At 36.3% G+C, this 14,204-nt stretch overlaps 1 protein-coding gene across 1 annotated transcript in view; it reads left to right on the plus strand.

Annotated features, from left to right (window-relative positions):
* Window positions 1–14,204, plus strand: part of LOC128179637 (tyrosine-protein kinase RYK-like) — a 33,214-nt gene that overhangs the window by 3,561 nt on the left and 15,449 nt on the right. Inside the window, exons 2-3 of the mRNA XM_052847139.1 lie at window positions 9,448–9,581; window positions 11,451–11,550. Coding sequence (XP_052703099.1) covers window positions 9,448–9,581; window positions 11,451–11,550 — 234 coding nt within the window. The remainder of the gene's footprint in view (window positions 1–9,447; window positions 9,582–11,450; window positions 11,551–14,204) is intronic.

Consider the following 14,204-nt stretch of genomic DNA (forward strand, 5'->3'; position numbering starts at 1 on the left):
GCTTTTAAATTAAAGTGACGTTGAAAAGCCATAGATATAAGCCGGTCTTAGTACAGTGTTCCATGAAAACTCCTTGTATCCACTTATTGTGTATACAAGTAAGTTTTTTGATAGGTAAATATTTTCCGTGGGTGGACATGTAGACAGGGCTTTGGCAGGGGAGAGTGGTGGTCAAGGAAGGTAACTCCGCCTGACGATGATGAGTCGGTGGTGACGGACGGTAGCCAGAGAACCAGACTGGGGCCGGGAACCAGCAGTCGGCATGTTCACCGGTCTGGTTCTGGCGGTGTCATCACCTCCAGTGTAATCAGGAAGCCCCACATGTACACAATATTGAGCTCTGTTGATGGAGTCTGCAGGTGATGAACCAGGTGATAGACTGGGGTATTCCTATATTCACTGCCCATGTATCATCTGATAACTTTGTTTCACGTCCAATACCTCTGTACATCGCATACTGTTATATATTGGGTACATCACAGTCTGTGATGTGTTTATTTTACAATCACTTATTTCATGAATCATTAAAATTTATTACTCTAAACTAACTCAAATGATATACACTGTATTCATATTGTAATCATAAATATACATAATGAAGCTACTTTCAAATTTCTTAATGTCAGAGGTATTTGGGGAACAAAAACTAGCAACATATCAAGGATAACGAGTAACAACAACAGCAATAATAAGGAGAAAAAGAAAAACACAATTGAACAAAATTCCCAGCATGGCATCCTCGGTATAAAGTAAGCCTCTCTTGTTTGTCGGTGGATGTTTGCCTCCACAGCGTGGCTATACCGCTCTCAATGTGTTACAAAACAAAATACAAGAATCAAGGAGTTACAGAGATAAATTATCAATTCAATTTCAGGAGGAGGATATTCAGATTTTTAGTGCTTAAATTGAGGAGAAGTTTAAGTTTTCCTCGAGCTTTTAAGAATCCATTTCAGATGATAAAATTGTGAAGTTGAGCTCTCCAAGATTAAGATACAAATCATGTTTTGTAGAATATTTCATGTTCTGTATCTTTTAAGCGATGTTAAGATTTAAATTGAAATTTCAAAAACAACAGATAAGAAAGATTTCCTGAAGATAATGACAATTTTCATTGCTATGCAGTTGCCTCAGTTATTTATATTAATGCATTGAATACAAAAACTTAATAATCATATATATATATATTGTATGGAAAGGAAAATTATTTTGAAATGAATTGACATTGAAAAGATATTTTTTATGTGCTAGTCTGTAGTCGGCTATTAAGTCAAGGATACCCAGGTAGCAATGAGATTGTGCGATAATATCTGATATTAGAAATGTCTGCTTCTCCAGGATATGAAGGGTGGGAAGACATTTATCTACATTGTCATAATTCTAATCAAAACATCTCCTCCAGTACTGATTGCTCTCCGCTCGAGACACAACTTTAATTTTCAGTGAGAAATGACCAAACAAGATCCCCCCAGTTTTAATTTCTCCATTGTTGACAAAGCTTTGAGTGTTGGAAATAAGGCGAGGAATCATACGGACAAACAGTTTCTCTGTTCAATCTTGTTGATTAGAATACACAGGGTTTAGGAAATGAAAATTTTTTACATGTGCACCTGCAATTTTATTAATAAAGTGCATTAAGAGGGATTGTACCCTGGCTCTCCTCTGTCATGTTATCCCAGTATTTCATATATCTCACCTTGGAATTCATTTTCAGAGAACTAGGTGTCAAATAGCTCAAATTTATCAATGGCAGATTTAGTTAATTTGCTAGTGAAAGTCTAAATTTAACTCCAACTGTGCAATATTTGCATGTAGTTTCATTCATTTATCAATTCTGAATGAAATAACATTACTTGCAGTAAATGTTGCCAACTTTTTCTAAGCTCATTTCTTTTTTTCAATCATCTTTTTTTACCTGGAGAATTTGTAATTATCAATTTGGTCAAGGAATATGATTTACAGGCATAGATTGAGAGTTATTTCATAGAACTGACTAAATTCTTGCTGTTTAATTAATTTTGACATGTTCATTGCATACAGAATTAGGAACAGTGAATATAAATTAAATAATTTCCTGCGTTTGTAGTGTTTTGACCATTGAAATTCATTGTTTGTAGACAGTGCTGTCAATTCGTGATTTAGAGGCATTTTCCTCGTTAGGTACAGAGTTTTACTCATTAAAGAGGCAGTAACTTGACGGTTCACTGAGGATGTCTATCTGAAGCCAGCTGAAATCTAACGACCCTTCACTTGCTCCTCTGAATTGGAGCATTCAGTACATCCAGAGCTCTGATTTTTTGTTTGTTTTCTTGCACTGAACATTATAAGCCTCATTTCAGTTGTTATAACAATTCGGACAGTTCCAGAGCAAAAGGCCCCATCAGTAAGAAAAACAGATGATATCGTTTGTCATATTAATTAGTTTAAACTTTTTTTTCTCGGGGTTTAATTAGGAGTATAGGAGGGTTATTTCAGGATTCTGTGCCTCAGTCTTCCTTGATCTGTCATCAGGTGTAATTGGTCTGGAGCAGAAAGAAATAAGGAGAGGAAAGGAAGGAATTGGAAACCAATTAGAGAGACCGCCAAGACTCTGTCCAATAAATTAGAGAGACAGGCAAGACTCTGTCCAATAAATTGCTGGTTTACATTGGTACTGAACTGTCAAAAGTCTCAAGTACATTAAGGTGCATGAAATATCAAACTTGGAGGGAGGTGGAACTCACAGAGTGTTTGTATAGGGGACTGCTGATGGCGAGATAACTGGGGCAGCTCCTGTGTTGCTGTTGATGCGGAAAAAGAAACCTGAAAAGAGGAGATGAATACCGGACTTGAACTGTTTTTCATGTATAATAAGATTTTTACTGCATAAATATTTGTTCAGAATATAGATACAAACTGTCATTGATTTTCTTTATGTGAAATGTTGATATTGACCACCTTTGATAAGACTTGATGTAAGAGCGAACACCAGCTATAACAATGGTTTCGTGAAGCAGCCCATTTTTTGCCGTCTCTGATGAGCTCACTTTCTGACAAGTTGAGCAGCAGTATAATCACAGCCTTCATTGAAGCCTTCTCTGAATTTGGCAGTGACATAACTCTATAGATTTTCTCCTGCACTTCCTAGAGAAATATTCTCTGTTCCGAGTCTCGCCCATTTCCCTCTTATCTCAGGCAAGGATTATGATAGATTAATATGCCGAAATCATCCAAACACTCAACCTGCTGTAGTAGGCCATCTTTTTCTCCCCACCGATTCCCCCATTTCAAGGTGATTTTTCATAACTTAAATCTTCAAAGGGATTAGTAGTTATCTTCTGCGGGGGACATTCCTTTTTATGTCAGACCCTGCTTAACCCTATCTTCGGGCAGAAATTGACAAAATCCACTAACAAGCAAATCCACTTAGATTTGTCAAGACAACTGACAGGGTTTTTTTTCTCACTGATGATCAAGTGTATAGTCTTTGAAGAACATTACCTGTAAATGTTTACCTAATTAGAGAAATATGTCACCTCCTGACAAATTTGTACTTGAATATGTAAGTGATTTTACTGTATGTTTGTCCTCATAGTGGCCTTTCCCTGTCAGTCTTTGACAGTTGTTTGTGCGACTTAGGAAGAAGTCCAGTATTTCACTTCATTAAATAGCTCTCTTCTCTTAAAAGCTGTCATTTTGAAATTTATAAAGCTGATGTTGAATAAGATGAAAATAAACTTAAACACTTAGTTTGAGACATACACTTGTAATTTTCTAAGTTTCGCTCTGTCCGTGTGAAGTGTATTATTATATTCAACCTAATACATCTGTAGTGAAGTAAACATGTATACCTTATTACAAAGTCAAGTTATTAACTGTGGAATCATTGGCGTTCTTGATGGCTTGATTTTTATGGATTTAGGGGTACCTCTATGCACCTACCAATCCCCCCCCCCCAGTGAATTGTAAAATACATTTATTCTTTATTTATACAAGTAAATCCTTGAAAATGACATCCCAAGGAACATTTAAAAATTTGATAATTTACAAAAATCAACCCCCACAAATTTAGATGATTCCGCAGTATGTGTTGACACAACAGTCAACCACTTACCAATTCATTATCTCAAATAGTACACAGTTATACTGTTACAAGTATATCAAATAAATGAAATACGGTAGGTTTGACCCCCCCCCCCCCCCCCCCCCCCCAATTTTTTTTTCTTAATAGTAATAACATTAAGTTGTCTTTAATTTTCTGCAAAGGAATTTAAAAACAAATATTCAAGGGAATTCTTGTCTTGTATTAAGGACAGGCGTATTTATTATTAATAAGTATCAGTTTCAATATGGAATGTATGACATTGAATGAAATTGGCAATGTATGACATTAAAAGGGTTGGATGGTCATGGCAATTTAAGACTATTTTATCCTTCTGGTTAGGAAAAGCTTTGTGTCAAAATGTAGCAAATTTTTCCATACACTTCAATATTACAGTTGATGGCAAGAAAATCATATGTCCGATGTTAGGGTGGCTCTGATAGTTAATTTGGTGACCAGCAGCCTCCTGTATTAAGCCTAGCTGTCCTGTCTGTGTTGCTTCATGCCCTTCTATAGAACACGGGGGCCAAGGCCAGACAGTGGCATTATCAACATAAGTTTAAAACTTTATCAAAAAAATAAAAATCTTTCTCAGTCTTTATTATTTGCATTTTACCCTTATTTACTTAATTATGTTAAGAATTAACAAACAGAACAGAATTTTTTTTATAAATTTTCAAAGATTAATTTTTAGTTGCTCTTTAAAATACTTTATGTATCAGATGTATGGATATAGATTGCTATCTGTATATGTTACTCCAACATGCCAAAAAGTCAAGTAAATAGTTAGACTAGTTTACCGACACCCAGTCGGAATAGGTCAGAGTAAGACACCCAATCAATATAGGTCGGAGTGCCCCATTGTTGGCCCCGGGGGTCGATAGTATCCAATGCATACCTACTACCTAAAAAACCCGATACGGGATGAGTATGGAGTTTTTTTAGTTTAATAAAGTCTATTATAAAGATTTAATGTGGCATTTGTTTCCCTCTGACTGACTGATACAAAGTTAGGTAACCAGACACTGGGATGATGAGCAGATAAAATTTATCTTGTTTGTTAGTGTTTCAGTTTTGGTAAATTGGCTAGTTTTTTAATAAAACTCGCTGCCAACATAAGGCCATGTGGCTGAGCGGCGTCTTGACTTTAGATAAAACAAACTTTAATGAGAGAACGGAATGCCACTCGCTGCTCTATTATCTCATAGCGCCAATTTAATTCAATTTTATTTTGCAATTTTTCTGTGTCAACAAGTTTGTTTTATTTTTATAGAATTGGCCTTGATACTACAGATGAATTTGCTACAGATGATTTCCGTAGTACATGCGTTACCAAGTACTTTATTTGTTTTTGAATTATTAAGATTTGCTTTGATTTAAAGCAATTGTAATTTCTGTTATGAGCATCGGTTTTATTTTTATCAATTAGCTTCCATTATGTGGCTGTATTGTATGCTCGGGACCGGTTTTTCGGTGTTTAGTTACTCAATTAATGGTGCCCATTTGGAGTCACTCAGCTAGCCGAGTCTGTCCTAACTGCCGATCTGAGTAATTCCTAAAGTAGTCTTGGTGTCAACTGATGGTATCTGACAATAACAATGGGGCTTTTTACAAGATGAACTCGTCAAATGATATCAATGGGGATGTCTATTAGCTGTAACACTACCCCTGATTCATGAGTAGTTACAGGGTATTAAACCATCATCCATCTCTTCACGGATATCACTAAAAAGGAAATGTTATCCTCTATGATACTATTGTGCTGAATTGTCAGTAGACAGTTGGTCTTCCTTCCTTTTTCATTTTATAGTTTGTAAATGAATTTTCTCGGAATAAACTATATTTTGATTCAGCCATTTGGGATATAGACAGACACACACTCTTCAATTTATAATTTTTTGGGGGCTATTAGTTTCTACATTTCCACCAATCTATTTTTCATTCTGATGTCTTTTTTTATTGTTTAGAATCTAGACTGACCATCATTCTGCATACATGTATTGTTCTTTGTTCGAATTAATGTACAGTATTTTTTCATTTTTTTTCTTGAGAGGAATAATTAGAAAGCTGGTACGCTGCAGACTTTCCTAATTACTGCAAGTGTTGATAGTTGGCCTTTGGTAGTTGAAGGTACAGGCATTACAAATTGATACCAGAGTGAGAACTTATTTTCTTCTTAAATAAGCCGTATTTAGAATTTTCTGACCACCTACAGGTGATTACATATAAAGTTGTGAAACGTACTTTGTCTTATATGAGATGACTAGACCTGGAGGTCATTTTTAGCTGAAACAAGCCAGTAATCAGTCAAAGTCCTTGTATCCTTTTGATAAAAATGAGACTTGGGGAAAAATTAGCTTTACCAGTCATTGATGGCTGAGTCTCTCATCCTAACAATTTTGGGAGTTAGGAATTGGTCAGTTCCTGCATCAACCCCCCTGCGCCCCCACCACCCCAACCACTACTCTTGTTACCCTGTCATGTGATACACTCATGACAACCGGTAATTCTAGGTCTGTCAGCGTAATTAGGATATCATTTTCTATGTCATTATCATTTAAAGTGTTTGCTACAAAACGGTTTTGTCATAAATCTTTGATTGCATGCCGATTCTGTGTGCGTGTAAGCTCATCAGTTTACAGATTCATGTTAGATGTGTATCCAGTGACTCTGACCTTGGATTGTGGCTTCCAGCAAGTACAAATTACCACCTTTTTTGTATCTTACATGTTCTCCCTTCCCATTTCAGTCGAAAGCTTAAAAAACACAAAGAATTGAGGAAACTCATATTAACGTTGTTTAGGTTGTCTTTTTCTTTTTTTTTGGCATGTGATTATAACACACGGTTCAGAATTACCGTCATAATTTTTGAGGTGGACTGAATCATTAAAATCACTTATTCCTCCAGTTTTTATTATCAAGTTGCAATTAACGAGGAAAAGAATTTCAGAAATATAATTGGGAATAAGATGTAAAATGAGCGCCATTATTATTTCTTTTCTGATGTCAGAGCGATTATTTTGTAAAGAAAGGGGAATATGTGGACATTTCTATCGCAGTATCCTTGGTTTACCCATTAGGAGGTGGTTACTGCAATTATATTTTCTCTGTTGTTAGGTAGTGAGATAATATGTAATTGGATATAAACCAAGGAAAATGTTTTGTTAAATAGCTGTTGGGTTGTATGATTTAATCCTGAATTTTTTTTCCATATTATCTTAATTGGTGTTTAAAATCTCTTGCTTCTTAATTGCTTCTGTATTTGACTTAAAGTTTCCTTAAATATCAGGTTAATGCTTTTTCATCATTTAACCCGCGCAGTTTGCATTTAGATTGCACTGAGAAAAATATTTCTTTGAATTCAATTATTTTCTAGTCCATGCCAAAAATCAACATGCACTAAAATTGGTCAGTGACTTTTTTGGACTGCGTGTTTGGGGACCCATGTCTTTTGTGAGCAAGACATATCCTAGGTGTTAAAAATCCGTGCTCTCTTGTTGTCCGACGGATCTGCCAGTGGCTGCGATGCACACAGAACAAGAATGAAGGCATTCAAAATCCAGCGCAACAATTGCTGGAACTCTCATTGAATCGAAGTTAATTCTGAAAATCAATGTTTACTCAAGCTAAACAAACATTTTCCTAAGGTGTATAATTTAATGCGGAATGAGGTGTGAATTTAGTGTCATCTGTCGAGCCATTATATCATATCCCCGAGACCTGATTATTTCTGTCCCTCAGAGACCCTAAGAAGGTACCCCCAGAATCGGGGTCAAGTGTCAGCACTGGCAAGCCTGTATGTTTTTTGAGTCATTGATCAATACATTGTTGTCCTTTCAGATATTGAAAATCATGATATCCAGGGCTCTCCTGTTCTTCAAATAATCAGGATTCAATTAATGTCTACTTAAAATAACAAGTGTGGCTTATTGAATGGCAGCGGGTAAACATTCCCTGTAGACCGCTGTCAGCCCGATACTGCAGGTGCTTGCTGGAAGGTGTGCGTCTTAGTCCTTACATTATCACCAAATCTCTGCTTTGTTTCTCAGAAATAATATTTCAGTACAAAAATAATATAAAAACCTTGAGGTACTAGGAATCCTGAGATATTTTAATTCAATTGAAGCCCAGATGTCGTTTAATCCATTACTTTTTATGTTCTTCACTTATGATTACACAGCAAATCCTCACTGTGGTGGTTACAAGTAATACCATGTTTGCTCTCACATGGACTAAATTAATCTATACAGATTCTGCAGAGACTTCTCTAAATTTAAAATTGTTATTATATTGGAATGAAATTAATTTTAAAAGATTATTTTTTATAAGGGTAGTTCAATACCAGTAACTATGATATTGCCATTACGCTGGGTTAAACTACCGGTAGTGGTCTACTCTGATGAGATTCAAACTTATAAACTTCTGAGTGGAGTTATGTATTGTAGATTCCTAATTAACTGCGAGGAATTAATATCCGCGTAAAATCGCGGGAGGTACCCTTCGCGGATTTTTAAAAAGTTAAAAACTATAAGAAATAAGGATGGAAATTCCCTGATCGCGATTTTATATTCTCGCGATTTGATCCGAAACCGCGGGATTGCTGAATTAAGTACTCGCGTAATATAAGGAATTTACAGTAATGTTAGAAACTGTGATGGAGCTGGTCATATGATATACAATGTTATACCTTTCCTTTCCTACTCTGTGATAGGTAGTGTATTCCCTTTGATATAGAGGAATACTTGACATCAATTTTACAAGTCCCAACATCTGTGTGTACAGATATTTGAAAAGAAAGGTTACTGAATCTATGTTGCTGCTATAAATCTAGAATAAATATTCTCTTGATGATAACATGAGACTCATATTTCATCAAATTACTCTAGTAATGTAATGTTATGTCACGAGGTCAAACACAGAGATAAAGTTATCTCCCCTAAAGTACAAAAAATCCCGACAGACTCCTTTGTTGGCAGTGTTACGGAGCACGGGATCCAGTTACTGTCGGAGTCCGGTTTATTATTGTAACACCGATTATCAAAAAGACAATAAACACCTGCTTCTGATGCAATATTTTTCTTACCAGTTTTTGCAAAGTATGAAAAAGGCATTTTGTACAGTTTGAGATAGTAGCAAGAAATAATGGTACTAACTGTTTTTTGACTATTTCAAATAGCATTACGTAATTATTGGGTATTGTAACATTTAAATATTCTTTATATCACATAACATTTTGACAAAAATCTTCATGCTTATAGGAACAAATCCAGTGCTTTATAGTGTTCTGACCATTGTATTTTATTTTTTACTTTCTTTTATATCTGAACAAGATAATTTTGATAAGTAACTGTCTTTGATTTGACTTGCAGGAGTGAATGCAGAGCTGTACTATGTCAGGAAGGGGATCGTCAACAACTATGCCCTGTCCTTCGTTCTTCCCATCCACACCGACGTCCAGGAGATTCTGTTTACATGGAGGAGTCTGCGACAGGGACCGCCTGATGTAAGTACATGTATATATACGCCGGGTACATAGTCTAGATTATGGATATCGGAGGGGATTCGATATCACATGGTCGAGGGTTAATATCTCATCATAGATATCTAACATTTTCAGTCTCTGAATGTAGATATCAGTGGACATTCTATATATCTCAAGGTTATGGGTTAAACATTACATCTCGCTTCCTCAGTAACAGATGAAACACATGTTTACACGTAACAGGATAGGTTTTACAGGGTAAATTTTGACATGTAGCAAGGATCCCACTCGAAGTTTATTTATAAAAAGTAAATTGATATTTTTGACTCTGATCTGCTGTCAGAGAATTCCGGTGTGTATTTTTAGCTTGTTTTTACAATGTACAATATTTGATAAAAAAAAAACAACAACAGACAGCTGGGCTTCGTGGAGATATGTGAACTATGTACACAATAACGAAGGCAGCCATTAATGTGGAGACTAAGGAATATAAGGCAGTGGGTATTGGCACTGACTCCCTGCTACAGACAACAGGAATTATTACAGGCTCAGGGAAGTGGGAAAGACGAATTAACCAAAATCTGCTGTAATTTGGGGAAGATAAGTTTGAAATTTTAAGAATTTGTGCAGCTAAAAACAAGATTAAAGACTTGCAGATAGAACTGTGGTGGCTTGTTTTCTGCTTTTGATAATGAAGAAGCTTGACATTTATAAATTGGAAATTGTTAAAATGAAGAAAAAAAGCTGATTAGCATACCTGAGACAAGATGCATTAGTTTTGTTTCTGAGTTGATAATGAGAAGAGATTTCTACCTGTCACTAATTGGCACCTGATGAGACACAGAAACACCCCTGTGTGAACCTCTCCTCTTATGGTATTTTGTACCATACCAGGGGTATCATGGATACTTGTACTAATAACCTGTACCATTTTACAGATACTTGTATGAATAAACTGTACCATTTCACAGATACTTGTACTAATGACATATACCATTTCACAGATACTTGTACTAATGACATGTACCATTTTACAGATACTTGTACTAATAACCTGTACCATTTCACAGATACTTGTATGAAATTTTTTTACCATTTTACAGATAATTGTACTAATAACCTGTACCATTTCACAGATACTTGTACTAATAACCTGTACCATTTCACAGATACTTGTACTAATAACACGTACCATTTCACAGATACTTGTACTAATGACGTACCATTTCACAGATACTAGTACTAATGACATGTACCATTTCACAGATAAATGTACTTATAACATGTACCATATCACCAATACCTTCCCAGGTTATTGTATCATTCCATGGATACTTGTCCCGGTAACACATACCATTTCTTGGATACCTACCGCCTCCCAGACTGAGCCTGTAGTATATCTCTACCTTTGTCTCATTAGCAAACCTTTCTCTCAAGTCAATCATTCTGGGAGGAAATTATTCTCCATCATCACCGACTGACTGCTGCTAAAGTCAGATTAAAGAAATAAATAACTCCATAACCAGCTACCAATCTTCAAGTCATTCCTTCTGGAGGGGGCCTGACCATCTTCTACAGATATTCAGATTAGAACCGACATTTATGAATCAAGGAAGTTGGTTATTCATGGAGAATGTTTACCATTCATTAAGCCTGTGTGTTCTTAAAATAGATTCTGATTTAACGTGAATGTATTAAGATGTGTAGGTCTTGTCAAATAAACATCAAATGTTACAGTAGCTGAGAAAGCTGCATTCAGTAAGTCAGAGTTGTATTAGACTTTACATTGTATTTGAAGATTTGATCCGTCTTGATTTAGTTTTAAATTATTTCATTTGACTTGCCATCTACGGCATGTTTTGACTTTTAATTTAATATATTTTTTGACAGATTTACTACAACATGAGCTTTGAGGTGTCCAATCCCAGAGCAATGCTGGTACCTGTCGCCAACATCTCAAACACTGGCAAAGTGCCCAACTCTCTCTCAGGTAAATATTTGACACAGGTAAAAATCTCAAACTGGTTAGCATCTTAAACACTTACAAAGCACACAAATCTCTTGGGCTTGCATTATCTCAAACAGATAACCATCTCAATCACTGGCAAAGTGCCCAACTCTCTCTCTCTCCCTCTCTTGGTAAAAACATCTCAAACAGGTAAACATCTTATGCATGGGCAAAGTGCCCAACTCTTTCTCAGGTAAACATTCTCAGGTAAACATCTCATACACTGGCAAAATGCCCAGCTCTCTCTATCTCAGGTAAACATCTCAAACAGCTAAACATTTCAAAAACTTGCAAAGTAGCCAACTCCCTCGAGGAGAAACATCTCAAGCAAGTAAACCTCTCATACTCTGGCAAAATACAAAACTTTTTTTCAGGTAAAAAAAATCAAAACAGGTAAACCTTTCAAACACTGAGAAGGTATCAAACTCATCTTGGGCAAGCATCTAAAAAATGTAAACATCCCATTTGCTGGCAAAGTATCCAACTCTCTCAGGGCAAAATCTCACTTGCAAAGTACTTCTCTGAGGTAAACATCTCAAAAATGGCAAATTGTTAAACTCTCAAAGGTTAACATCTCAAGCTCTAGCATCTCTTATCTGCTAGCAAAATGCTTTTTTTCAAGTATTTATTGCTTGGAATGATGTGGCACATTTTTTTTACAAGGATGATTTGAAGTAAATATTGGTACCAGCAGAGATGATGATGTTTTATGTTTAACACATATTGAATTAAAACTACCCAGCTCACAAACTAGTTTCTTTGAATCAGTGTTTGTCTTGATTCATATTGTAATCTTGATACCTCTAAGCATTCATACAACAACAAGACCATGACAACTACAATATTTAAGCACACTTAGGCTAGATCCTCTTTAGAGCACTTTAAGATGGGTTTGTTTTTTGCCCTCACAAGTTCTGCTAACATCTGCCTGGACACCAATGTAGGTATCATTAGTTAATTGTGCGCATCCATTCAGCAACAAAAAAGAGGCCCCACGTTTGTGTATCTCAGAAGGATGGCGTATCAAGTGGTACAAATTGGCCATGCTTGGGGTAGTACAGGTGACTGGTGGCGTGTCTCATTGAGTGGCGCTGTATCCCTTCCTTACAATGATGAACTCACTTATAATCAGGATTTCATCACATCAAAGACAGTATCATTCTGTAAGAACATCAAATAACAATTGGAGAAAATAATACATAAATAGGCCAAGAGTAGGCTACAAGATATCTAGATATGTGCCATTATGTAGGTATAGAGAGATTGACTTTGGCTTCATCTGTGAATTTTTCTTTTTGTTCTATTGGTGCTCCATTGTGTAGTCTTTGTTTTTGATAAATAATAAATCTTTTGAAATTTTAATTACTATAATACTACCAGTAAGATACGACCAGTGTGCAATGGCTTACTTCCAGGATGAGGTAGCACATGGTTTCTGGGTAAACTTTATTGTTTGACAACCTCTGTCAGAACAAATGGAAGACATGCCTGTATTGATAAGCCAGTGTTTGGTGGCAGATTTATGACTGTTGTATGGCTCTTTTTACACTTGTTCCATGTATTGGATGTTCTGGTCCATCAGTGAGATAAATCACCCATGTTCTGTGAGGGGATGGGGGTGTCTGAGACCTTCATCTTGGACCAGCTGTATGAAGGTGAAGGTCACTTTAGTACAATGGTCAGGGAGCAATGCACCACACCTATTGATGTTGAGTGTCTTTGAGGGGAGCTAGAGAATCTAAACTTAAGACTATCTTAAAAATTGTAGTTTTAAGGCGCTTGGACTGTGTAACCCTTTATATTTGTGTTGGTTTGTTTGTCTGTGAGGGGAGGGGTGAGGGTGAATGGGCAGACACCATAACCTTTGACCAGCTGTATTAATGTGGTGGTCACATTAATGTGGTGGTCACAATAGTACAGCTGTCAAAGAGCGAGGGACCACCTCTAATGATGTTGAAGTGGTTTGTATTTTGGGGGTGGGGGGATGCAAGTCTCTTCTGACCAGCTGTAAGAGTGTGACAATCAATATTGTACACTGGCCAGGGGGCTAGGGACAACCCTCTTTAGAGTGGTTAGTTTTTGGGCTTTGTATTTCAAGGGGGAAAAATCCCACTATCTTGCGATATTTAAAAAAAATGAATTGTTATATTTCATGACATATCAAGTTCTTGCACCTATTTTCCATGATTATAGACAAAGATTATTTTAGCATTTCATTTTCAACATATCTATTGGTCTAGCTTAAAATAAAGTTAAAAGAAATTAGCTGACTGATTTAACTTTTTTGAAAATATAATAAGCATTGTTGTGTATTTTGAATACTTGTTCCAAAGCATAAACAATATATGCTTCTGGAAAATGGGGGGGGGGGGGGTGATTCTTATTATGAATTGCAAGTATATCAACACCCTTTACATCAGCATTACATTGATGAATGAATGCATTGTTACACCCCAAGTTACCAGCACTGTGGACCACCCCACAAGTTGTTGTGCTGGCCGGGGGTTTGTTTGTGTGTTGCTGTGAGAGATGATGAGTTGTGTGCCAGCCCCGATTCCTGTGTGAATCCGGTGCTCCGATGACTTACTGTAATTGATGGTGACGACAGACAAACTCCTGCATGTGTCTTAATGAAT

The sequence above is a fragment of the Crassostrea angulata genome, chromosome 4 (assembly GCF_025612915.1).
Source record: "Crassostrea angulata isolate pt1a10 chromosome 4, ASM2561291v2, whole genome shotgun sequence".
In the NCBI taxonomy this organism is placed as follows: Eukaryota; Metazoa; Mollusca; class Bivalvia; order Ostreida; family Ostreidae; genus Magallana; species Magallana angulata.